The sequence below is a fragment of the Periplaneta americana genome, chromosome 3 (genome assembly GCF_040183065.1).
Source record: "Periplaneta americana isolate PAMFEO1 chromosome 3, P.americana_PAMFEO1_priV1, whole genome shotgun sequence".
In the NCBI taxonomy this organism is placed as follows: Eukaryota; Metazoa; Arthropoda; class Insecta; order Blattodea; family Blattidae; genus Periplaneta; species Periplaneta americana.
The window spans coordinates 32,414,153-32,439,741 of record NC_091119.1 but is presented as its reverse complement, the minus strand read 5'-3'; the positions used below and the strand labels follow the sequence as shown (position 1 = coordinate 32,439,741).

The 25,589-nt window shown below is 35.4% G+C and overlaps 1 protein-coding gene across 1 annotated transcript in view; it reads right to left on the bottom strand.

Annotated features, from left to right (window-relative positions):
* The window catches only part of LOC138695897 (acylphosphatase-2), a 53,833-nt gene extending 40,105 nt beyond the window's left edge, over positions 1–13,728 (bottom strand). Inside the window, exon 1 of the mRNA XM_069820243.1 lies at positions 13,499–13,728. Coding sequence (XP_069676344.1) covers positions 13,499–13,655 — 157 coding nt within the window. The 5' untranslated portion in view covers positions 13,656–13,728. The remainder of the gene's footprint in view (positions 1–13,498) is intronic.
* Between the last annotated feature and the right edge of the window lie 11,861 nt (positions 13,729–25,589).

Here is a 25,589-nt window from a genome sequence, read left to right as displayed (position 1 = left end):
TAACTAATACTAATAATACAACATTTTATGTAATTTATATAGGCAGGTCAGAGCGCCTAATAAAGAAAATCAGGAGAGAGAGAGGGGGGGGAGGGAGGGAGAGAGAAAGTGTCTGTACAGGAGATGAAAAGCTAGAATGACCAGGGAAGAACAAACCAAGGGAACCTAATTCTTGTAGATGAAAGAAGTTCCAAGATTAAAGAAATTACTTAAGGTTGCGAGAGAAGCAATAATTTCCAAGGTTGGACAGAAAACTACGGAAAGTGATTCGAGACATGGGATTTAGGTTTAAAAAATGTAAAAATACAAGTTGTATTTTAATTGAAAGAAATGATATTGTAACATGGAGGATCAGTTATTTATGACACCGTTTGACGGAAGTTTGGCAACATCTCTATTCGGCAAGGTTCGTGGCTTGCTGTTTAACGTGGTGGGAGGAAAGCGGGTGGAATGGAGTGAGTACAGGCGTTAACGTTTTCAAGAACGACGACAGCGCTGAAAGGGCACAGATCTGATGGTCCGACAATACTTTTTCTTTTCCATAGTCCGTCCCAGGATTCTGTAGAGTAGAAAGATGAAACAAGTCCTCTTCGCAAGAGGTATGTAAGAAGGCTAGGGCCAATGGTCCTTCTGAGGGGAGGTGTTGGATGAGCGAAGCTAGCAAGCAATCGCTTGGAGGGATTGGATCATTTCTATCTGAACTCTACCTTCTATCACAAAATCTTACCCCTTAGCTCCTTCGAGCTCATGCTACCCGCAATGCACTCCGGCACAGATAGACTCCACCTCCCAGGTGCGAATTCCCCCTCTGTTGAAAAGTTATCCCCCTCTCATAAATTCATATTAACATCCCTTCCAGAGATAATTTCTATCTCTCCTTACAAAATATAATTTTTAATACGAGTACATGTACTTTATAAAGTATAAAGTAAACAAAGAAAATAATATTGATGTATTATCATCACCAGCAAGCTAACAACAATCAATAACTTTGGAATCACAGCCAGCGCCAGCGTTTTCGGCTCCCAGTCAGTGGGCCAGTGCAGCTGAGAATGGTACCACCCAAATACACGTGACGTCAGCAATCTGCCAATCATAGTCGTTAGTCTTATCCTCCACACACTGCAGCAAAGGCAAGATACGGGCAAATCGCAATATAGCGAATGTAGAAGCTCCGCCCACGACCCCTTCCACTTTTCCCCTACTAGCTCATCAGACACTCTACATGATATGTGAGTGTTGTGTCGAATGCACATTTCATGTGGGTGGGGATAACTTCCCCTACTGGCGTTCGCTATATTGCGATTTATCCCAAGATACTCTCACTTTGCGTTTCTGGGGTGTGTCCTTGTGTACAGTGCCCAGTCAGTAGCATCTGTTGCCAATTCAGATGAGAGTGGCACCACCTTCTAGACCAGGCCTGCACAAGATTTGCGCCCTCTGAGCCGGCTCACATCTCATGAGCGGAATGCAGATATTAGCTGCGCTCTGTACTAAGGTGGACTGGAAGAAGGGGTGATCTCGTACAAAATATGTACAAAAGGAAGTACTATTACCAGTGTTTATGAAATGAATTCCAGTTCAGTGTTTACAAAACTATCTTGGACTATTATTAATTAATAAAGAAATATTTATTTTACAGAAATAATAGAAATTCTATAGCTACTTAAATGTACAATATCATTTTCTTATATTTTTATTTATTAGTACATCAAAACGAGGTTTTATGCTGTTGGCAGCTGAAAGGAACAGTAGCCTACTGATCGTAATGAAACATCAGTTACAGATGTTCGATGTCTGCCTTTATTAAAGTTGATTATAGAAAACAGTTGCTCAGAAATATAAATGTTGATCCAAACATAGCAATCATTTTCACAGCCATCCTGTGTAGTCATGGATATTATTGCTAATGTTTAGTCTTGTAAAACTCAACCAGGCTAGTAGTATTATTCAAACGATCTTTAACCCTTAGGTCACAATTGAAGATCAATAAGTTCGAGCTGTAAATCGTTGAATGTTAAATGTTATGTTCCGTCTTTTAGATTCCTCCATACTGTACTGTAGCAGTAGGTAAGCAACGTGAAACAGTTACTGAGAATAGGCCTACACACTGCACTCCACTAGATAACTGAGTGGTCGTTTCCCTCTCCTCTACCATAGTAAGTCTATGTCATTCTGACGTATCTTCCTCTACGTTTCGGCGAGCGGTAAACACGGCTCTCCCGCTCCAAAGGGGTGCGCGCGCTCGTTGAGCGCTGTTTGTGCAGGTAGGTTCTAGACACAAGTCACTTCAGCAATCTGCTAATAACAGTTGTCAGCTTTCTCGCTTACAGACTGCGGAAAAGATAAGATATTCGCTCTTAACGTTCCCATTACTTACTTCACTCGCCAAAAGCGGTGGCTTTGGTTATACACAACTTACTTTAAGCCTGCTCATGGATATAATTATTATTATCATCAAGATGCAAGACAAGCAACTCAGTGCGACCAAGCGTTGAGCCGTATTGAATGAGGATAATAATAATGTTATGTATGGTATTCTCTATCTAGGATTCTATCCCCCCTCATCAGAAATCTTAATTCGCACCCTGCCACCCCCATATGCGTGAAGATACTCCACACATACCTGGGACGGACCATAGTGTTTATCTATTATCATCTCCACACCCGCCTTTCGTTCTGCCAGTACGCCTCTTATACGGCATCTTTTTAAAACCTGCCTCCTTGCATTATCTTATAATAATTATGTTTAAAATACATACCTTTATTATTAACTCTCTTTTCGCCAATGATGATCTTTCCTATCTCTGTGTGCGAATTCCTATTTGTCTAAACCTTAGGGAGGGAGAACCCAACAACGAAGCCACAGTGAATATTCGTTACTTTCCTTAGTAGTTAGTCCTGCGGTGGCTGAGTTGTCAGACCTTCTGCCTATCACGCAGGCGGTCCCTGTTCGAGCCTCGGTCAGGTCCGGGATTTTTCATTGAAAAATCCGTAGTGACACTTGTGGCGGACAAGATCACAGTTGGATTTTTTCTCGGAGTTACTCTGTTGCCCCATATTAGAAATCTACATCATTCCGTCAACATTTCTCCACTTCGTCATCATTTCATAGCATTCCACAAACGCCAAATGGCGACGCACGGAGGGAGCTGGCCTAGGAACGAGTGGGGTTCCCTGTTCGAAACCTGGGTACGCAGCGAAACTTAGTCAACTGGTGTGGGTTTGGAAACGTATCTAGCTTGAGGGTTAGAGAAATAGATCTTGAATGGGCGCAGTGCTGGGTCATAGTGCTACCCTGCCGAAATTATATTCCATTTCATCCCTAGTAGTAATAAACGTCCAAACAAAATACTACTACCAGTATTACTGATACTACTAACTAGAAATGGGATAAACTGTTCTTTTTAAGAAACAGTTTCGACTGTAACTGTTTCATGAACGAAACTGTTCCAAAATAACAGTTTCAAAGAAACAGTTTCATAAGAATATGTTTACAACATCAGTGCCAAGTGTTCCAGCTGTTTCAACCTCTCATCTGCTTTGGGAACATGTTTCAAGGCCCTTGAATCGTCTTTAAATTAGCTGTTCAGTGTATTATGACAACGAAAGAGTAGGTTACTATTAAGGGTACAGTAAATAACTACAATTCAAAATAAATCGATTTTAGTAAAAATAACACATATAACCCTAGGAGAGTTTAATAACGATGACATTAGCCGATGATATTTTTCGCGGTATATTAATAATTAACACTGTGTTAGGGCACCGTGAACATATTCTCCATCAATGGACAGCTAATGATTAGGAGATTTATTAGGGAATTTGATTCGTACAATTAAATTGCACGATCCTACATAGGCTACTGTTGCACGAAGGCTTTTTTTTACCCATCTCTACTACTAACTACTACTGCTGCTACCGCTACCACCACCACCACCACCACCACCACCACCACCACCACCACCACCACCCTAGGAGAGTTTAATAACGATGACATTAGCCGATGATATTTTTCGCGTTATATTAATAATTAACACTGTGTTAGGGCACCGTGAACATATTCTCCATCAATGGACAGCTAATGATTAGGAGATTTATTAGGGAATTTGATTCGTACAATTAAATTGCACGATCCTACATAGGCTACTGTTGCATGAAGGCTTTTTTTTCCCATCTCTACTACTAACTACTACTGCTGCTACCGCTACCACCACCACCACCACCACCACCACCACCACCACCACCACCACCACCACCACCACCACCACCACCATCATATTCGATACACGTATAGCATTACTGGAAACACGCAAGTCTCAACACTTCAATTTTGATTTTAAGACTATAATTTATATAGAAGTGTAAATTTCAAACCAAAAACTTGTTCCAGATCAGTCCGATTCTTCTGATTCTCGTAATAGGAACTATTCAGTGGTGCCAACTTATATGGGCTCGTGGGGCCTGACCCAACCAATAATTTGTAGTCATATTATTATTATTATTATTATTATTATTATTATTATTATTATTATTATTTCCTTTTCCATTCTTTCCTGGCTTAGTTACCTCATGAGTGATGCCTTACTGGTGTCATTTATGAGGTACAAACCTGTCTTCGGACAGTTGACGAAACAAAAACATGATATGTGATGTTTGCTTATTGAAATCGGTAAATTACAGTAAGTAAAATTTCAGTAACTAAGGATGCATTGTTGATGTGCACTTTATTCAACTCTCCTAGTGCCACATAAGGATAGTGCTGGAAAGTTAGATTTAGAAGATGTTTGTGACGAATTTATAGGAAGAAACACATTTGCATCGCTCCGTGCTACGTAATAGTGAGTCCATTTTCGTATTATCAATTTATAGTTAGAAAGAATTCAAGTTCCCAAGTTAAAATGTTCTATTTAATTACTAAAAATCGATGATTGTGCAGAACAGCTGCAAGATAATGCGGAGATTTTTTTTCTCTATATTGTAGTTACTAGTATGAAGGAACAAATTGGTATTCACATACAGTCTTACTAATAAACCGTGTATAGTTTTTATACCAGATTTATCCAGAGTTGAGACAGAAAACGTTACTAATAAACCTTGAATAAGCTATGGACGTATAAACAGGCTGTAACTATACAATGGGAATTGCTTTTCAGTAGTTATATACACGAAACCCCTTGTTTAAGCGTTGTATATAGCGAAAAAATGGCCGCCCCTCTAACAGCTGTTCGTATCGACTGTCATTTTATGATGATGGTTACCTTGTAACCACAGAAGAACAAACCAAAGATCATAGAATTATTAGAATAATATTGCTGTAGCTCGCACTCTTTGACCAAAATATAGTATGGTAATCGATTAGAGCCAGTTGTACTATCTATATTTAAAACGCCACACTACAGCGCTCTACCGGATGCAATAGAGAACCTCAGATATTCCATTACCTTTCGTAAGGAAGTAATGACGAAACTATGACGTATCTGTGTAACAGTTATACTGTTATACACGACGTATGTAGTGATTATTAGTAAGGAATTTACACACGACTTATAAACGAGCTACTCATTGTATAAATGTAAGACAGTTAAACGTCTGTATATAGAGTTTTTATTAGTAAGACCGATAAAATCCAAAAGAATGTTACCTACAAGTAAGTGGAACATAGCCCCTGGACCTTATACTAAGTAGCCTACATACATTACAAAATCGTTCTTAGATCTCCATTTTGTTATTTTTTGCATTCTACAGTATATTGTATAAGCCTATACCATCCATAATTACATCAATATTACGAAAAATAATATTAAAGGGAGGATTTATGAGATTCTTTTGGGAAATTGTGATCAAGAGTTTGAGCCCACCCAATGTTTTTAAAAAGTTGGCGCCACTGCAACTGTTACAAGAATACTTTTCCGCATTTGCACTTTGTTCTGAGGTTAGTTGTTCAGGCCCCAGTACTGAATAGTGACCTATTTTTTAAATGGACGGCAGTTGCCAACAATAAAACAATAGCGACTTCAATGCCCCGTTCAAACATGAGGCGAGTTTATAATTTGGAAAGGTGACTCAAGTACAATATTTAATCTTCCTCGCACGATTTATACTTTCAACGAATTACAACTTGGATTTTTATCTTATTGTTTATTTCGTTCCGTCCAAACAGTTTAGTTCTTTACCTTGGTCCATGGTATGTAATGTTGGCTTTCGACCAGGAATAAGATGTTACAGAAACAGGTTTACTCTCCTTCGTACAGGATTAAGTGTTAAGCACATTTTTTAACCTCCACTGAACGAAAATGTATTTTCCAGATAGAAATGCATAAACAATGTACTAAAATTGCCATCGTTTTCAACAGTATCATCAGAATCTTCCCGACTGCATTAAATATACAGGGTGTTTAGAAAAATTGTCGCATATTTTTACAGGAGGTAGCATAGATCGAAACTAGAAAAAAAGTTCCTATAAACATGTGTCCGGAAACAAATATCTGTTGAGATATGGGCCATGCTGTATTGTGGCCTACAATTTACCGACCTGTCTGTTACGTAGACACCACGCATTGTTACACATACTTTAGCCCTTCTTCTCAGTGAATCACGAACTTTTGCGACCACATCTGGCTGTTGTCGGATTTTCTCACATGCATTCGATACACGCTCCTTTAATGTCGATGGTGTGGCATACACCAGTGTCTTTAAATATCCCCATAGTCAGAAATCCAAAGCCATGCTACTGGACCTCCTCGACCATCCATTGCCCTTGAAAGACGGCGGACTCCATCTGCAGCAGCATTTCTGGATATCTCTCTCACTTCTTACAAATGGCTATTAAGAAACCCGGAGGTTCATTGCCGCCCTCACATAAGCCCGCCATCGGTCCCTATCTTGAGCAAGATTAATCCAGTCTCTATCATCATATCCCACCTCCCTCAAATCCATTTTAATATTATCCTCCCATCTATGTCTCGGCCTCTTCATAGGTCTTTTTCCCTCTGGCCTCTCAACTAACACTCTATATGCATTTCTGGATTCGCCCATACGTGCTACATGTCCTACCCATCTCACTGATCAATCTAAAGCTCTTCGGATGTCAGCTCTTGATGGAAAGCGAATGCCTCTCTTCCACTCAACTTGCAATAGTTCAGTATGGCAGGACTTCTCTCCCATAAGTTTCTTGTAATGGCCTCAAGCACTGAGTTGTATTATTTTCTCTTGCAACTTGGATTTTTATGAAGCACTTTTCTTCGTACATTTAGGGCTGTATTGTTCACTACAAATCAGAAACAGCCATTGTATTTACGAAATATGGATACTTCGAAACTTGCAATATTTCAAATTTATGAAACAATCATTGCTCTATTACGTAGTACAAGATTCAATGGTTACCTACCCCTAGGATCACTGATTTACAGGATTGTTGTCATTACTTAACGAATGACCTAGTAGAATTTAAAATACAGGGTGATCCGTTTGGGTATGGATAAAATAAAAACACCGTAAAACATTTACTACTGAACTTTATTTCTTGAAACTTTGCGCATACAACACTGAAAGATGGGAGATTCCTCAGAGCTCAACATGACCCCCATTGCGCACCCTGCGCAACTCATAACGGCGATGCAATTCAGCCCATGTCCGTTGTAACATAAGAGGGGTGATTTGTTGAAAAACTTGAGTAATTTTTAATTTCAGATCATCAATGTTCCTGTGTTTCTGTTAATAGGGAATGTCTTTAACAAAACCCCACACGAAGAAGTCAGGAGGGGTTAGATCTGGGGAGTTTGGGGACCAAGCCAAGAGATAGCTGTTCTCGTACTGGGTTTCGCCTGCGACTTCCTGCATGTTTTTTTTTAACACAACCTGTTTCTACAAATGTTCGATACCACAACATTATGGAATCGTATTTAGGTACATTACGCACACCATATTCACATCGAAATTCCCTTTGAACTCTTTTAACACTCTCAAATTTACCATACCAAAGAACACATTGTGCACGCCGTTGATTTGTAGTAGCCATTTTAATCATCTACGATTTTCTTTTGTCCTTTCAGATTATGCATTGTTGATTGTCATATGAAAGCTTCCATATTTTAATCATAATGTAACCGGCAAGAATTTTTCCTACTATCATAATAGCTTTGTAATAGTAAATTAATATTATCCATACCCAAACGGATCAGACTGTAATTTAAAATTTAAATCAACAAAGACACAAATAACAAAAGCAGTGCATGATAAATAATGATTATCGTGGTATGGAAGTTTGTAATGTCGAAAGAATGTCTACGATATTGAAATAACTAGCTATTGTACTATCAACGAAGCAATGAGGTTAAGGAAATTGACATTAATCACATTTTGGCGTGAAATCACACTCAACAAGTATGCACGGTGAATGGCTATCCTACGTCATTCTCATGTCAGGATGATGATGATTACCTTGATAATAATAATAGTAGGTAGTAGTATTAATAATAATAATAATAATAATAATAATAATAATAATATAATAGTAATAATAATAATGATAGACCTAATGATAATAATTAATTATGTTGACTATTACACTTTTACTAAGTCATACTACTTTTGACCATTAGAACGGTACGAAAGGACGTATTTCAACCAATCATGGCTGCTTATCGCACAATTTTATCGCGTCCCTAGAATTTGTTTAATTTTATCGCGTCCCTAGCATTTTTGTTTCTTCGTTTGCCAACATTTCAAACTGCCCTGGTCTGGACGTCAAAAAAAAAAAAAAAAAAAATTACAAACCACTCCAATCGATGCACAGCAGTTTCAAATATGACTCGCATTGGCATTCAAGAACAAGAATTAATAAAGATCACTGATCATAGCTATACATCTTCCCTGAAATCCTATTTACAAATAAATGAAGAGCACCATTCGGAAATCCTGAATAACTTGAGGAATACACCATGTACATCAACGAGTTCACTTCTTTTACGCACACGTCCAATATAACATCAACTGAACCACCAACCACTAAAACATTCAAATTTGAAAATTGTACATTCAATAATTATTCCTTTTAAAATTATTCACGTTTATTTTTTATGTCATCGTCGTCAATTAAAACTTTTCTAACACTTGCATATATTTTTTAGGTTATGTTATAGCTTCTGCTATATGATATTATGGATAGTCACGTATCAGATTTTGTTTAATATTAAGATTTATTGAAAATCATCTGTCAAGTGACGTTGATTACTGGGATTCGGTAATTGAAGTGGAATGCAACTGTTTTAATAAAAGTGAAACTGGATCAACAAAGCCTTCTTGACTAGTAACACTGCCATAGTGATCTAGATCGAGAAGGCATTGCTAGTAATCGTCTGCAGAATTCAATGAAGATTCCATAGTTGGCACAACTGATAGCAACTTCGAACTAACTTCGAGCATTAAAGTATATTTTTTGTTCGAAGACAGCTAATCAGAACACACTACTGCCATCTAGCATGCATCTAGCGTAATATTTGTAATGTTGAGATGGTACAATAATACATTTGAAGACAGTTGTACAGGGACATCATTTTATTTTTACTTTAATTTTTATTGTACCTGAGTTTTTGACTGTACTTCACTCCCACCCCTTCTACTAATGAAGTTCAACCGTCCTCCACACAGATCCAAGACCGCTTATACAGTCATAGTAGCTTTACGGTCATAGTAAACAGTACGTTCCAAAAATATGTTCTCGTTTTCCAGTGACGAAAGAGATTTCAATATTGAATCATATTCGCACAGGTACTGTCGTCCATTTGCCTACGTCGTATCCCGGTTTCCCCCACCAGCTTTTATTCGCCAGCTAGTGGCTGGGCTGTCTTAGCTCTTTTCTGAGAACATTAATTTCTGTTAGGAATTGAACGTCTGCGTAATATTATACAACTGTTTAAAATAACTTAAATAAAAGGGCCCCGTTAAGTAATTAACTGTCACGTTATTTCCTTCCTTTCTACGACCTTACGACATAACCACTTGCACGGACAATAGATAGTATATCTGAGTAAATTTATCTTTTCGGATCGGACAGAAGTGAAGATTGAATGTACAGTACGTAAGGTACTCTTTTATAGAGTAGGTACAGAATTATTTCAACATGAGTTACTAGTACGAAGAACGAAACTGGTAATTGGGATTAGGTACAATAGTCTATAGTGCGATAATATGCACATTAGAACTGAAGCCTGTATCGAAAAGAACGGCCACCATTTTCAAAAATGTGTTTAAATATCCATATTATGATTATTTTCAATTTAACTTCATTCTCTATATTGTACGCTAATGTTCTGTAGACAGTATAATATATACTGCATAGTGAATACTTCCGCATGGAAAACTCAGTTCGTGAGTAAAAACACTCATTGTTAATACTGTATTGTATTTTGATTAAACAAAAAACTAATGAAAATGATCAAACTCAAAATCGCAATATTTCCTAGTTTACGTAAATGGATGAACTACTTTTCTTCCCTCCTATACCTAGTGAAGTGATTTGTTTGTATATTACGCCAGTATCATCGAACTCCAATCGTGGAAGGAGGTAGCAAACGGCGTTGATCCAAAGGTATAGCCAGATTAATATTAAAAATGTTAGTAAAAATAAAATGTTGTCCCTGTATTTTCGTAAGTCAATTAATATTTTATTGTATTGGAGTACTTCGTTACTTCTAATCTTTATATACTTTCTTCTAATCGTGTAATAGTCAATTAAATCCCACTCGAGTGTTGATTTTCTCTAGATAAATCAAAACCTCTAGTGAGATTACTGTTGATAATAATAATAATGATTTACAGTTTGAGTGATTATATTAATAGGCCTAAATAGACGTATGCCTTTTTAATTGCTCATAACTATCGGGAATCTCTTAGTTGACGGTTAACATAGTGTAAGGCTATAGCTATTGACAACATAAAACACAAATCCAGTTTCTTTGGAAAAGATAACCGCCATTTACATTCCGCGATTCTAACTCAAATCCATTAGATTGCTAGCTAAAACCAGAGAATTGCATGTTCGTGTAATGGCTGTGACTTTTCTGAACTGTTACGCTTGTCATGTTGTAAGGAACGTTTCTATGCCCATTATCACGTGGCTTCTCTTGACCCAATCAGCTGACAAGGTAACCTTCCATAACTTCAGATCGAAACTTCTTTTGGAAACTTGTACACACGGATAACTTCTATAAAAACGGTAGAACTACAAAAATATCAATACAGACTATAAGACGCGAAGTGTAGGTTTGACGTATAACGAAAAAAAAAATTCTCTGTTATAAAGATAATACACATGCTCAACATCGTGAGCTACGGTAGTAGGCATAGAGAGAAATTGCTAAATTGTAAGTTAGGGTGACCAGATTTCCAAAATAAAAAGGAACACTTATACAACTTAAGGTCGGAACTCCTTTTGAAAATTTGTAATAACGTGTACCTAGAGGATACGGTGTACCATGTTAACCGCATTTACAAGAAATTCCGCTGTTTCTAAATGTCTTCTGTTGCTTAAAATTTGAATACACACGCTTACTGATACTCTAATCAAAGCCATCGTTTCTGGCGGGTAAAATAAGTAATGAGAACGTTGAGAGCGAGTATCTTACTTTTACCACAGTCTGTGGACGAGAAAGCTGACAAATGTGATTGGCAGGTTGCTGACGTCACATCTGTTTAGGAGGTGGTACCACTCTCAGCCGAAGTGGCAACAGATGCCATGACTGGGCAGTGTACTCAAGGACACATGTCAGAAACGCAAAATTGGCAATAAGAATGACAACTGTGATTGACAGATTGCTGACGTAACGTGTAGGGTGGTATCGTTCTCAACTGCACTGACAATAAGTGCTCACTGACTGGTTTTTTACTCAAGGATACGCGTCAAAGACGCTGGCACAGACTGTACTACTACTACTACTACTACTACTACTACTACTACTACTACTACTACTACTACTACTACTACCAATATAATAATAATAATAATAATAATAATAATAATAATAATCCCTGAAGAAGATGGCAGAGCTAGCCGTCGAAAGCTTGGAAGCTAATCTCCAACTCACCTGGCTGAGAACCCGAGAAGAGTTATTCTACATCAAACGCCGGGAAAGCCTCAAGTCATACAATAATAATAATAATAATAATAATAATAATAATAATAATAATAATAATAATAATAATAATAATAATAATAATGTGATATAATAGAAGCATTTGAAATGTGGATATGGAGAAGGATGGACAGAGAAAGAAAATAAGCTGTGTTGGAAAGAGTGGATGAAGAAAGAATGATGCTGAAACTGATCAGAAAGAGGAAAAGGAATTGGCTGGGTCACTGAAAAGAAACTGCTCACTGAAGGATGCATTGGAAGAAATGGTAAACGGGAGAAGAGTTTGGGGCAGAAGAAGATATCAGATGATAGACGACATTAAGATATGTGGATCATACGCGAAGACAAAGAGGCAGGCAGAAAATAGGAAAGACTGGAGAATGCTGGGTTTGCAGTGAAAGACCTGCCCTTGTGAATGAATGAATGAATGAATGAATGAATAAGATGAAAATTAAAATATGATTTGGGTATCTATAACGTGATTGTGATTTTGAAGCACAAGAACTTAAAAACAAAACACAAACTATGGTGATGGGGACTGTCTTGGTTTTTGTATTATAATGATGATGATAATGATAATAATAATAATAATAATAATAATAATAATAATAATAATAATAATAATAATGTGATATAAGATGAGACTGAAAGTATGGTTTGGGTATCTGTAAAGTGATTGTGATTTTGAACCACATGAACTTAAAAATAAAACACAAACCATGATGATATGGTCTTGGTTTTTGTAGTGATAATGATGATAATACTAATAATAGTAATAATAACAATAGTAATGATAATAATATTAACAATAATGTGATATAAGATGGATATCGATAAAGCGATTGTGATTTTGAGCCACAAAAACTTAAAAATAAAACAAGAACTATAATAAAATTATGGTGATGTCTTGATTTTTCTAGTGATGATAATAATAATGAAAATATAATAATAATAATAATAATAATAATAATAATAATGTGATTTAAGATGAAAATGATAATATGGTTTGAATATCAATAAAGCGAATGTGATTTTGAGCCACAAGAACGTAAAAATATACATGATGATGATGATTATGATGATGATGATGATGATGATGGCGACGATGATGATAATGGTAGTGGTCATAATTATATAATTTTTTCTTCTTTATCTTTTCTTTTAAGTTGTTTCACCAGAAGGAATGACAAGGGATACATTTGCTTTTAATTTTAATTTCATGCTATATCTCATTCAGTGTTACACGCGTCACTTGATAAGGCGTGAAAAACTACACGAGTGTTAAAACAATTTGACGGTATAAAACTTGGCTGCAGCTGGGGATGCTGGCTGTCATTTTTCATTGAAAGGGGTTGCATACGAACCTTGCACTTGTCCGAAGACTTCAAACTCCGCGGAAACAATAGCTGCAGGTCCGTCCTGAGCACCCATGTCGCTCGCTTGCAACTGTCCACTGTGGACTCCTCGGTCATCCGCGTCGCGACGCTCCCGCCCGCCCGCCGGTGTGAGGTGAGGGCCCATCCCACCCCAGCGAGCGGCTATTTCCGGCCAGCGGTGTTGTAACAACGCTCCGCCGCCCGCCGTCCCTGTGGTGTCATTGTTTATGTCGACTCGCTTTTGCTTTTAATCTTTTTTTTCCTTTCTATTTTCCGTCTTCTTTCCTCTGTCACTCTCTTCTTTACTTTCTTTGCACTTAATTTCTCCCTGTGATCCTTTTTCTCCTTTCTTTTGCTTGTTTCTTTGTTTTTATACTTCGCTCTTCTATCATTTTCTTTTATTTTTGGTCTGATTAGGCCTAATATTTATATTCCATTCCCTCAGTCTTACTCCTTTTCCTTTCTTTTCTTTACATTATGCGTGTATGTGTGTGTGAGTATGCATGCTATGTTATCGTTTTTGCTTTCTCATTATACAGGTACATCATTTTAGTTTTACTAACATTTCTAATATTAACCTGGATTAACGGTTGAGAACCGGAAACACCGTTTACTACACTCTTCCACGACTGGAGTTCGATGATACTGGCGTAAAATACAAACAAATTACTTTACTAGGTATAGGAGGGAAGAATTTTATTGTGGGTCCCTATCACCACGGCATGGCGCGTCCTCAGGTTGCGGATAGAGGAGACGGCCTCCAGATATGGAGGGTAGCTGCGAATATATTGAATAAGCAGTCATGGAGAGACGATAAGGGGTGATCCTCCAGCTTGGGGGTTGGGCGATGGGCTAACAACCCATCACCGTAAAAACAGCTTGTTACGAAACCTAACAGAAAGCCTTGGAAGGCCGGAGGGCAAAAGACCTTTGGGGAGGCTGAGACGTAGATCGGAAGATAATATTAAAATGGATTTGAGGGAGGTAGGATATGATGGTAGAGACTGGATTAATCTTACTCAGGATAGGGACCAATGGCGGGCTTATGTGAGGGCGGCAATGAACCTCCGGGTTCCTTAAAAAGTCAGTGAGTAAGTAAGGAGGGAAGAAAAGTAGTTCATCCATTTACGTAAACGAGGAAATATCGCGATTTTCAGTTTGATAATTTTCATTAGGTTTTTATTTAATCAAAATACAGTACTGTATTACTAATAAGTGTTTTTACTCATGAACTGAGCTATCCATTCAGACGTATTCAGTATGCAGTGTACATTATAGTGTCTACAGCACATTAGCATACAATTTAGAGAATGAAGTTAAATTGAAAAATAATCATAATATGGATATTTAAACACATTTTTGAAAATGGTGGCCGTTCATTTCGATACAGGCTTCAGTTCTTGTGCATATTGTCGCACTACAGACTATTGTACCTAATTCCAATTACCAGTTTCGTCCTTCATACTAGTAACTCATGTTAAAATAATTCTGTACCTACTCTATAAAAGAGTACCTTACGTACTGTAAATTCAATCTTCACTTCTGCACGATCCGAAAAGATAAAATTACTCAGACATGCTATCTACTGTCCGTCCAAGTGGTTATGTAACTAGGTCCTAGAAAGGTGGGAAATCACGTGACATTTAATTTAATTACTTAACGAGGTCCTTTTATTTAAGTTATTTTAAACAGTTGTATAATATTACGTAGACGTTCAATTCCTAACCGAAATTAATGTTTTCGGAAAAGAGCTAAGACAGCCCAGCCACTAGCCTTTACAGAGGGACAAGCAGAAGCAAGTGGGAGAAACCGGGATGCGACGTAGGCAAACGGACGAAAGTATCTGTGCGAGAATATGATTCATTATTGAAAGCTCTTTCGTCACTGGAAAAAACGAAAATATTTCTGGAACGTACTATACTCACTCAGTACTGCTTACTATGACCGCATGCGTGGCCTTGGTTCTGTGTGAGAACGGTTGGAAGTTAAGAGGGGTGGGAGTGAAGTACATTAAAAATTCAGGTACAATACAAATTGAAGTAAAAATAAAATGATGTCCCTGTACATAGTATAGAGTGTTCGTTTATATAATATATGTCGACCGGGCGGCGCGCGACCGACACGAAGGCCATGCAATACACGGGAAACTCTCCCGCGCGCTCGGCAGTTCAATTACGTTTTCCTGTAGGAGCGGTCATGTTGACGTTAGATTGCGTTTTATTCTTCTGATTGTGTTAGTGCAGTGCTTAGGTTTAGATTTAGGAGCTGTCTTTTGCTGATGTTGCTGTGTGGAACGGTAATATTAGAAAATGTTCTTGCAAATCGTCATTTTGCCTTTCCGCAATCTCAATTTTTCAGGGAAGTCTCCCCCTTGAAAATACGTTATTCTTGTGTAAATGTCTGTGGTGCCATTGTGCAAGCTAATGTAAACACTTCACTAACACAATAACAAGAATAACACGCAATCTAACGTCAACACATCCACTCATAAATTTGAACACTTCACTAATACACTCTTACCTAGCATATCATTTTGTTTACCTTTCACTATCTCTAACCCGGAACATGTACCTTCTCTCTATTCCTCTGCACAGAACATTTCTACTCATCATCTGTCAGGTTGAGCAACTTCGGCTTTAGTTAAATTTGAAAAAACAAAATCTGTACAAAACAATTACATCATTCTTAAGCACTTATTACAACAATGAGGCTATCAAATGCAAAACTCGCCTTATCCAGATAAAGTGATTTGTCAGAAAACAGGAAAAATCGTTATGGATATGGACAATTTTGCATTTTATAGTAGTTTTCTGAGCTCTATGGAAGAGGAATTAGACAAGATTTGCACAAACCGACTATGTCAGTAGATACAGAGCTGCAAGAAGTACAAAATCCCATATGTAACTCATTTTTTTTTTTTTAAATTCTGGCTAGGGCGAGTTTTGCACTTGATAGCCTCGATTGTTACAAATCATACGGCTTTAGGAACTCGATTCTTTACAGTTTAATTCTGCATCCTAATGTACACTGTTAAAGAATTTATAAGAGTGGCGTGATTTGTAACAGTTGTAATAAACGCGTAAGAAAAATGTAATTTTGTGGTTACGAAGCGAACACAAATTCTGTACGAAGCAACTATGGAATTCACAACACATTTTTAGCTTCAGAATACTAGCCAATTAAAGAAATACTTCTCAATACTTCATTCTCTATTTTTAATATTCTTTTACCCTTAAAACTAAAGAAAAAAAGTATTTTACAAACAACTTCAAATTAGTGAAACTATGAAAGTATTGGAAATAGGACACATATTTGTGACATATTTTGCTCAGAATGTTTTCGGAAATAAGCTCCGTGAGTGGTGGTAAATTCTCGTGAATCACCCTGTATAGGCCGATTTATTTTGTATTGCATGTAGCAATAAATACTAAATACTAAATAAGGTACTAAATATCTATTACATTTAATCTATTAGACTTTCATTTAATTCATTAATTTGCAAATATTCCATTAGGTTCCATGTATAATAACTCGTTGTTATTGCTTGTTGCCAGGAGATACGTCATGCTGGATGAAGCTGCTTGCCAAATGATAAAATCATTTTACATCTGAAATACTTATTGGTTCTGTAGCGTGGCTTCTTGCGTATTATTATTATTCGGTTGATAAAATTTTGTCATCTAGTCTGCTGTCAAAAATGTTAAATTTAGAATTTATAAAACAGTTACATTACCGGTTGTTCTATATGGTTGTGAAACTTGGACTCTCACTTTGAGAGAGGAACAGAGATTAAGGATGTTTGAGAATAAGTTTCTTAGGAAAATATTTGGGTCTAAGAGGGATGAAGTTACAGGGGAATGGAGAAAGTTACACAACACAGAACTGCACGCATTGTATTCTTTACCTGACATAATTACGAACATTAAATGCAGACGCTTGAGATGGGCAGGGCATGTAGCACGTAGGGGAGAACCCAGAAATGCATATAGAGTGTTACTTGGGAGACCGGAGGAAAAAGATCTTTGGGGAGGCTGAGATGTAGATGGGAGGATAATATTAAAGTGAATTTGAGGGAAGTGGGATATGATGATAAAGACTGGATTAATCTTGCACAGGATAGTGACCGATGGCGGGCTTATGTGAGGGCGGCAATGAACCTGCGGGTTCCTTAAAAGCCAGTAAGTAGCGTCGCTTCAGGTAGACCTACCATTACGCGGCTGTGGTCAGTAGCTGTTATCGAATCGAACAAGACAGTAAAGAAATATTCTACTATGTTCAAAAGAAGGTGTGGGTTTTATCAATATAAAATACTTATTTATTTGATTTCTCTCATTTTGTATTTTTATACATATTATATAATTCATAATAAAGTTATTTATGTCATTGAAAGTATTTGAATGCTTGTTATGCCATCCACTTGTGAACATTCTGCACTGTTTTAAGTGCCGGGAATTGCATCACGGGCGTAGCAATCGTTCTAACTTTAGTATATGTATCAAGTGTTCTGGAACTCAAGACAGTTCCGTGCAAACATTGCGTTTTAGAGTTACCAACTTTTAAAAATCAATCTCTGAAATGGCTCCGTATGTTTTACTTCTCTCTTTATATTGCATTGATTTAAGAGTTTGTAACGTCGCCAAAAAGTAGGATTTCCTCTTGACTCCCCTTTACCTGAAGACGAAAGTAAATCCATCCTTAATAAATAAAAATAAAAAAAAAACTATGATTTTTTTATTCTTCACTGGTAATGTAAAAAACTAAATTCAATGCTTTTTCTTTCGTTTCTTTTCCATTTTTATTGTTTCTTTAATTAACTTCGTTTCGCCAAATTTCTGTTTTACTTATTTCTTTGTCATCTTCCTGTCGGTCTTACTGTTTATTATATTGTTTCTTCACCCATCTTTTTTTCTTTTTTTCTTTTTTTTTTCTTTCTATCACTACTGTATTTAATCTTGTATTGTATTGTATTTATTAACATTCCATGGTATTCATACATGCTTACGGCTAGAATATGGAACAAGTCAAAAAACTTAATACTATTATAAAATCTTAATTTATAGTCACAGTCTAGATGAAATATATACAGACGAGATTTACAATATAGTCTACTAGTACAACACATAGTTTTACATCAATTTCATGAAGTGTTATTGAATGTCATGAATTCACCTACAGAATAGAAGGCGTGAGAAATTAGGCACTTCTTTAATTTGGCCCTAAATAATTTTATGTTTTGAGTTTCATTTTTTATATCGATAGGGAGGTATTAAAAATTTTTACTGCCATATAATAGCAGGATAGACTTGCCGATGGAGTATGAAAGTCATTTTTTTGACGTGTATTTATACTATGAACTGTTGAATTAGTTACAAAGTTTTCACGATTACATCCGAGGAAGACTATTAATGAAAAGATATATTGACAAGCCATGGGCATTATTTGTAGTTTTTTGAAAATAGTCCTACACGATTCCCTAGATTTGGCACCTACTATTATTCTAATTACTCTTTTTTTTGTAATAGAAATATATTGTTACTATCTGTGGAATTTCCCCAGAATATTATTCCAAAACTCATTACCGAGTGGAAGTTTGCAAAGTATATTGTTTTTAAGGTATTGATATTTACTATCTTTTGCATAGATCTAATAGCAAAACAAGCTGAATTTAGTTTGGGGGTAATTTCTTTAATATGATTTTTCCAATTTAACACATTATCGATTTTTAAGCCAAGAAATTTGTCGATGTAGATTTCATAGTTGTAGAGTAACTAAAACAATCATTAAAAAACCTATCTAATGTACTATTACAGGGTGGAATACATGTTGAAAGTTGTTACATAATATTACACTCTATCTTATCCTCTTTATCAATTTTGTTTACTGCATATTATAACGGGAAAGACCCAAACGATTTGTACAAATGCCACCAAGAGTCCAGCCATATTGGCAAAATACTGAACTAAACGACTTAAGGAATTCTTGTCAATCACAGAGCGCATGTAACATCAGACCTGCCAACCTGCGAGCGATGACATGCGGGAGAAAAGGATTTCGTAGGGGACATTTTTAATGACGATGACGATGATGATGATGATAATAATAATAATAATAATAATAATAATAATATTAATAACAATAGTAGGGGAGAGTCGGGTAGTATCGGACATCGGGTAATATCGGACAGTGAGTTTCTTTCATCTACCACACGATGATAGTACCTGATTGACATGGTTACGTTTCTGTGATGTCGCATAGAGAAACGTAACCATGTCATTCAGGTGCTACCATATGGTGGTAGATGAAAGAAACGCACTATCCAATATTACCCAATGTCCGATACTACCCGACTTTCCCCTAATAGTAGTAATAATAATAATAATAGTAATAATAATAATAATAATAATAATAATAATATACATGCATATTGTTTAGACTTATTTATCTACTAGCCGTACCCGTGCGCTCCGCTGCACCCGTTAGAAATAAATATAAAGTACCTAATTACATAATTAAAATAGGAGATTTGATCCAGGGAACATTCGTGTTTGATATAAGGATAAATCGTTTATTATGTTACTTAATTTAAATTGTATTTGCATAATTAAAATGCGATCATTTTGATCCAGAGACCACTCATTTGATCATAAAAATTATTTTAGGAAATACAGGAAACGAATGTACAGAATAGCCTATCAAGTTTTCTGTGCATAAGAAGCTATTTTAATCTTAACTGTCCTCGATTCACTCAGAAGTTACTGTAATAACATTATAGCATTATGTCCATCTAGAGAAACTACACTTTCCAATGGTGAATTAATAATTAATTATACAAACCGGTTAATTTAACTTCTGATATTAGTTCATACACAGAAACATTATCTGTAGGCTATCTTTCATAGCTTTCGATTGTTGCTGTCCAAGGCCCCTTATAGACGAAGTCATTTGTTTTTTTAATTCATTACACGGCCTTAGATGGCAGTTATTTTAATTTTAAAACTCATTTATCTCATTAAATATCAGTCCTATCAAAATTTTTCAAGGAATAAAACTTATCGGAAATTATTTTTAAAGAAACTTTCGTTATGTAATATTTTTCATAAAAATCAATAATAAGCGAGATATTTCGATTTATTTAATTCAGACCCCCTTATAACCCCCCTTTTAAATAATGTATTTTGAATGCCATATAGCCTATAATCTAAGTTACAACGAACTTAATTTATATTCCAATTTTCATATAAATCGGTTCAGCCATTATCGCGTGAAAAGGTAACAAACATACAGACAGACAGACAGACAGACATACAAACAAAAATTTCAAAAAAGCGATTTTCGGTTTCAGGGTGGCTAATTGTATATGTTAGGACCAATTATTTTTGGAAAATCGAAAATTACCAGAAAAATTTCGGCTACAGATTTATTATTAGTATAGATAACTGAAAACAAGGGATTTCTTTAAATCTACAACATGAAACACATCTTTATTTTTCCTTATTTCCTTTATTTTTCAAACGAATTCTTGTTGGCGATTGTCCAATTGGTTGGCAAATAATTTTCCTGGGCTGTTTAATGATGAGTCATCCAATAAATACCTCCACCTCTAGACATAGTCTACAATCTACATCCATGTACAGCATCTGGAAGAAAGAACGTGGGATAGGTACTCGACGATGTTATGTGGGAAATAGAGTCCCGGTTTAAACCGCGAGAACGGCAGCATCTCTTCCGCCTATTTGGTTTGCGAGATAAATGACAAGAAACAGCGCGCCCTCCTATCCTATTTATGACCGTCCATTCCTGACACGGTTTATTGAGGCCTGACGTTCGCAGGCAACATTTAATAACCGTCCAGTATATTGCATAGGAATTTTATCTGAAGAATGTACTGAAACGTCCTGCTCCTCATTATACGTATGTAACACTATACCTTAAATAACTCAGTTCCACTAGTGTGGAATATCTGCTTCTGCGTAGGCCTAGTAAAACTTCTCCATGCAGTATTTCAGAGACGATTCGCGGTATGATTCAGAAGTCCTGTAAATTAATACTTTACAAATATAATTCCTGTAATAAAAGTCGAGTATTTTTTATTATTTTTTGTCTGCTTATCTACGTAATAATTGAAGGGTTCAGAGCTATAGTGGGCCAAGCGCCATTTATTAAAATAATAATAATAATAATAATAATAATAATAATAATAATAATAATAATAATAATAATAATAATAATAATAATAATAATGGTTTATTTTAACTGGCAGAGTTAAGGCCATTCGGCCTTCTCTTCCACTCAACCAGTATGATAAAAAATTACTACAGTGCTATGAATATAACATAATTAATACAATACAATACAATACAATACAATACAATACAATTCAAAGCAATACAATACTACAAATACAAGACAATATAATACATAATTAATATAATACAATGATAATACTTTTCGTCTTCACAACACCAATAAAATAATTACGTAATAATAATAATAATAATAATAATAATAATAATAATAATAATATTTATTAATACTATACACTTGAGCTACATTAGGCATTGCAGCCCGAAAGAGCAGACGCTCGTGCTCGGGCGCAGTTCAGATCAGTTATACAAAATATATCACAAAATTACGAGAGTTCATTGAGCACAATCACATTAATAAATGGTAAAATACATACAGCATGTAATAACAGGGTCTATATACAAATAGAAAATACAGAAGTACATGAATATTAGAGTAACAATTTTAACTCAATTAGCTTAAACAATTAAATAATTAATCTGATTTGTTTCTTAAATCTATGTGTGTTAAGTGTACTTAGCTCAGGGTAAGCTCTAATTAATGTATTATATATTTTGGGTCCAAAATTTCTGCTGTGTTTTAATCCAGCAGTTGTGTGGCATTTGGGAGTATTTAGAAAGAAACTGTAGTTTTGTCTCGTCTGGTATTCATGAGGATCATATTTAAATTTATTGTGTTTTTTATGGAAGTAAATCAGCAATTTTTGTTTATAAATTTGTTCTAGATTTGATACGCCAAATTCCTGAAAAATTAATTTTGTTGGGTAATCAAAAGGTTTATATAGACAAATTTTGATAATTATTTTTTGGAGCAGATTTAGAGGACGGAGAGTCGATTTTGCCATTCCTCCCCAACCTAAAATACCATACAAAATAATAATAGTAATAATAATAATAATAATAGTAGTAGTAATGATAGTCATATCTAAATTAAATTAAATTATTAAGCTCGATCACAAGTATAATTTCAATTTGACTGCGCCCGTAAGAAATCGTTTAGCCTTTTCTTGAAAGTGTTTATTGTCTGGCAGCCCCTAATCTTCTGAGGTAGAGAATTCCATTCACGGGGAACTGAGACAGTAAAAGAGGATGAATAGTGGGATGTTCTATGGGCAGGAATTGCTAGGGTTTGGCTCTCCTGTGACCTGGTGTTTAGATTGTGATTGGAGGATAAGTAGTTAAACCGGGAACGAAGATAATTTGGAGTAGAAGTGTGGAAAACTCGAAACAGAAGAGAGAGGGAATGAAGTGTTCTACGGTTATTAAGTTGCAGCCAGGATAAAGATTTGAACGAGGGAGTAATGTGGTCAAATTTGTGAGCATTACTGATGAATCTGACACACATATTGTGCACACGCTGCAGCTTGTTCGAAAGGTCAGTTGTCAAGTCTGTAAGTATCACGTCGCAATAGTCAAACAGTGGTAGTACGAGGGTTTGCACTAAAGTCTGTTTTAATTCTGGCGGGAGGAAGTTTCTGAATGGGTTAAGAGAATGCATGGAGAAAGCAAGGGTTAAAGTTAAGTGAATACCATACTTTAATGAAGATTGACATATCATTTAGTTTTAATGTGAATACTTTATATTACTTGCTTATGTTTAATTAAATCATAGTATTCACTTAATTTCAACCCTTGTATTCTCTGTTTTTAATACATGGCGCTTGGTCCACTATGGCTCTGAACCCTTCATAGGCTATGTGATGTGATGTGATGTAATATTTGAATGCATATTATATGCAAAGTGTTTATGTGTGTATGTGTTTGTGTGCATACTTTAACACGGTTAATGGTCGCTCAAAAATTAAGCAACGAGGATGAAATCAAGTCGTAGAAGTGACGTATTTGTACGTCACGAAACGTCATATTCCCAACGATGCTTTTATGGCTAAGCGGTAGAACTCTTTCTTCTCATTTCAAAGACCGGGGTTCGAATCTTTCTATGTAAAATGTACGCATGTAAACACAGCGTATACGATGATTCCTGACCTATTTCGTGGTGGGACTTGGTCTCTGAACAGCGACCAATTTCCGTGTCATATGTATGTATGTATGTATGTATGTATGTATGTATGTATGTATGTATGTATGTAATCTGAGTGTGTGTGTATGCAATGCATGCATGCATGTATGTATGTATGTATGTATGTATGTATGTATGTATGTATGTATGTATGTATGTAATCTGTGTGTATGTATGTATGTAATCTGTGTGTATGTATGTGTGTAATGCATGCATGTATGTATGTACATACGTATGTAATGTAATCTATGTATGTGTGTATGTATGTACGTACTTACAGTATGTAATGTAATCTATGTGTATGTCGTCTACGTATCTGTGCCAGTATATTATGTTGTCTACATATTTGTTGTGTTCATTGTTGAATATATACGTTTGTTCTATGTTGTGTAAAAATATCTCTGCTAGTATGCTGGATATGGGTGATCCCATTGGCAATCCTTCTGTTTGGGTATAGTATTTGTTGTTGTGTGTGAAATAGTTTTGCTTTGTTATGATGTCTGTGATTTCGATGATTTCTTCGATGTATTCTTGTGGTGTGTTGTTATCTACGAGCATTTGTTTTAATATCTGTAATCTGTTTTTTTTTCAATAGTTTCTTTTCTTGTTATATATTTTGCTATAACTATTTAAATTAACAGTTGATAGAAATAAATTAGGATAATAATCTAAAATAGATTCCGATACATGTGTTGTATAAAATTTAGAAACTGCTTGTAACAACATTGTTTAACAGAAAACTGTGTAACGTCTTCAGAGATTTCAACCCACAGTAATTTAAACTACATTCTAGTGAATATTAGGGTTAGTTATTTGCTTAGGTTATAATATAGTGTACATTTAATGAAACTTGTTAATAGAAATATAAGATTGTATTTTAGTATTTAATTTCATCTCATTGCATTTCATTCATTCATGTGTATAAATTATAAAACTTTGCAGAGATTTGCTGAATTTATAGGTTTGTAAAATTGTATTAATTTCATAATTGAAACGTAAGATTAATTCAATAGGAGAATTCATTAATCAATATCATATTATTATTATTATTATTATTATTATTATTAGTATTATTATTATGTATTTATAACCCTAACATACCTATCTCAGGTAAAATAGGGTTCTCTGTAAAGTTGCAGTATAATAATAATAATAATAATAATAATAATAATAATAATAATAATAATAATAATGTAATCTATGTATGTATGTACCTATGTATGTATGTACCTATGTATGTATGTATGTATGTATGTATGTATGTATGTATGTATGTATGTATGTATGTATGTATGTATGTATGTATGTATGTATGTATGTATGTATGTATGTATGTATGTATGTATGTATGTATGTATGTGTGTATGTGTGTACCTATGTATGTATGTATGTATGTATGTATGTATGTATGTATGTATGTATGTATGTATGTATGTATGTATGTATGTATGTATGTATGTATGTATGTATGTATGTACGTATGTATGTATGTATTATTTTATTGAGAACATCAACTGCATGCCCCATTACATAGTAATATTACATGCATTATACTGAACAATTTACACGTGGTATTACAATAATATGCTACAATTTCCTTTTTTCATAATATGAGAGTTGAATTTGCCCATCACCTTAACTAATTTTAATCCTCTACTTATAAGCTTGAAATTTCTATATATATGCCTTGTGTTATTTACATTTAAAATTACAATATTCCTGATGATTATCTTACATGTTTCCATAATATGAAAAT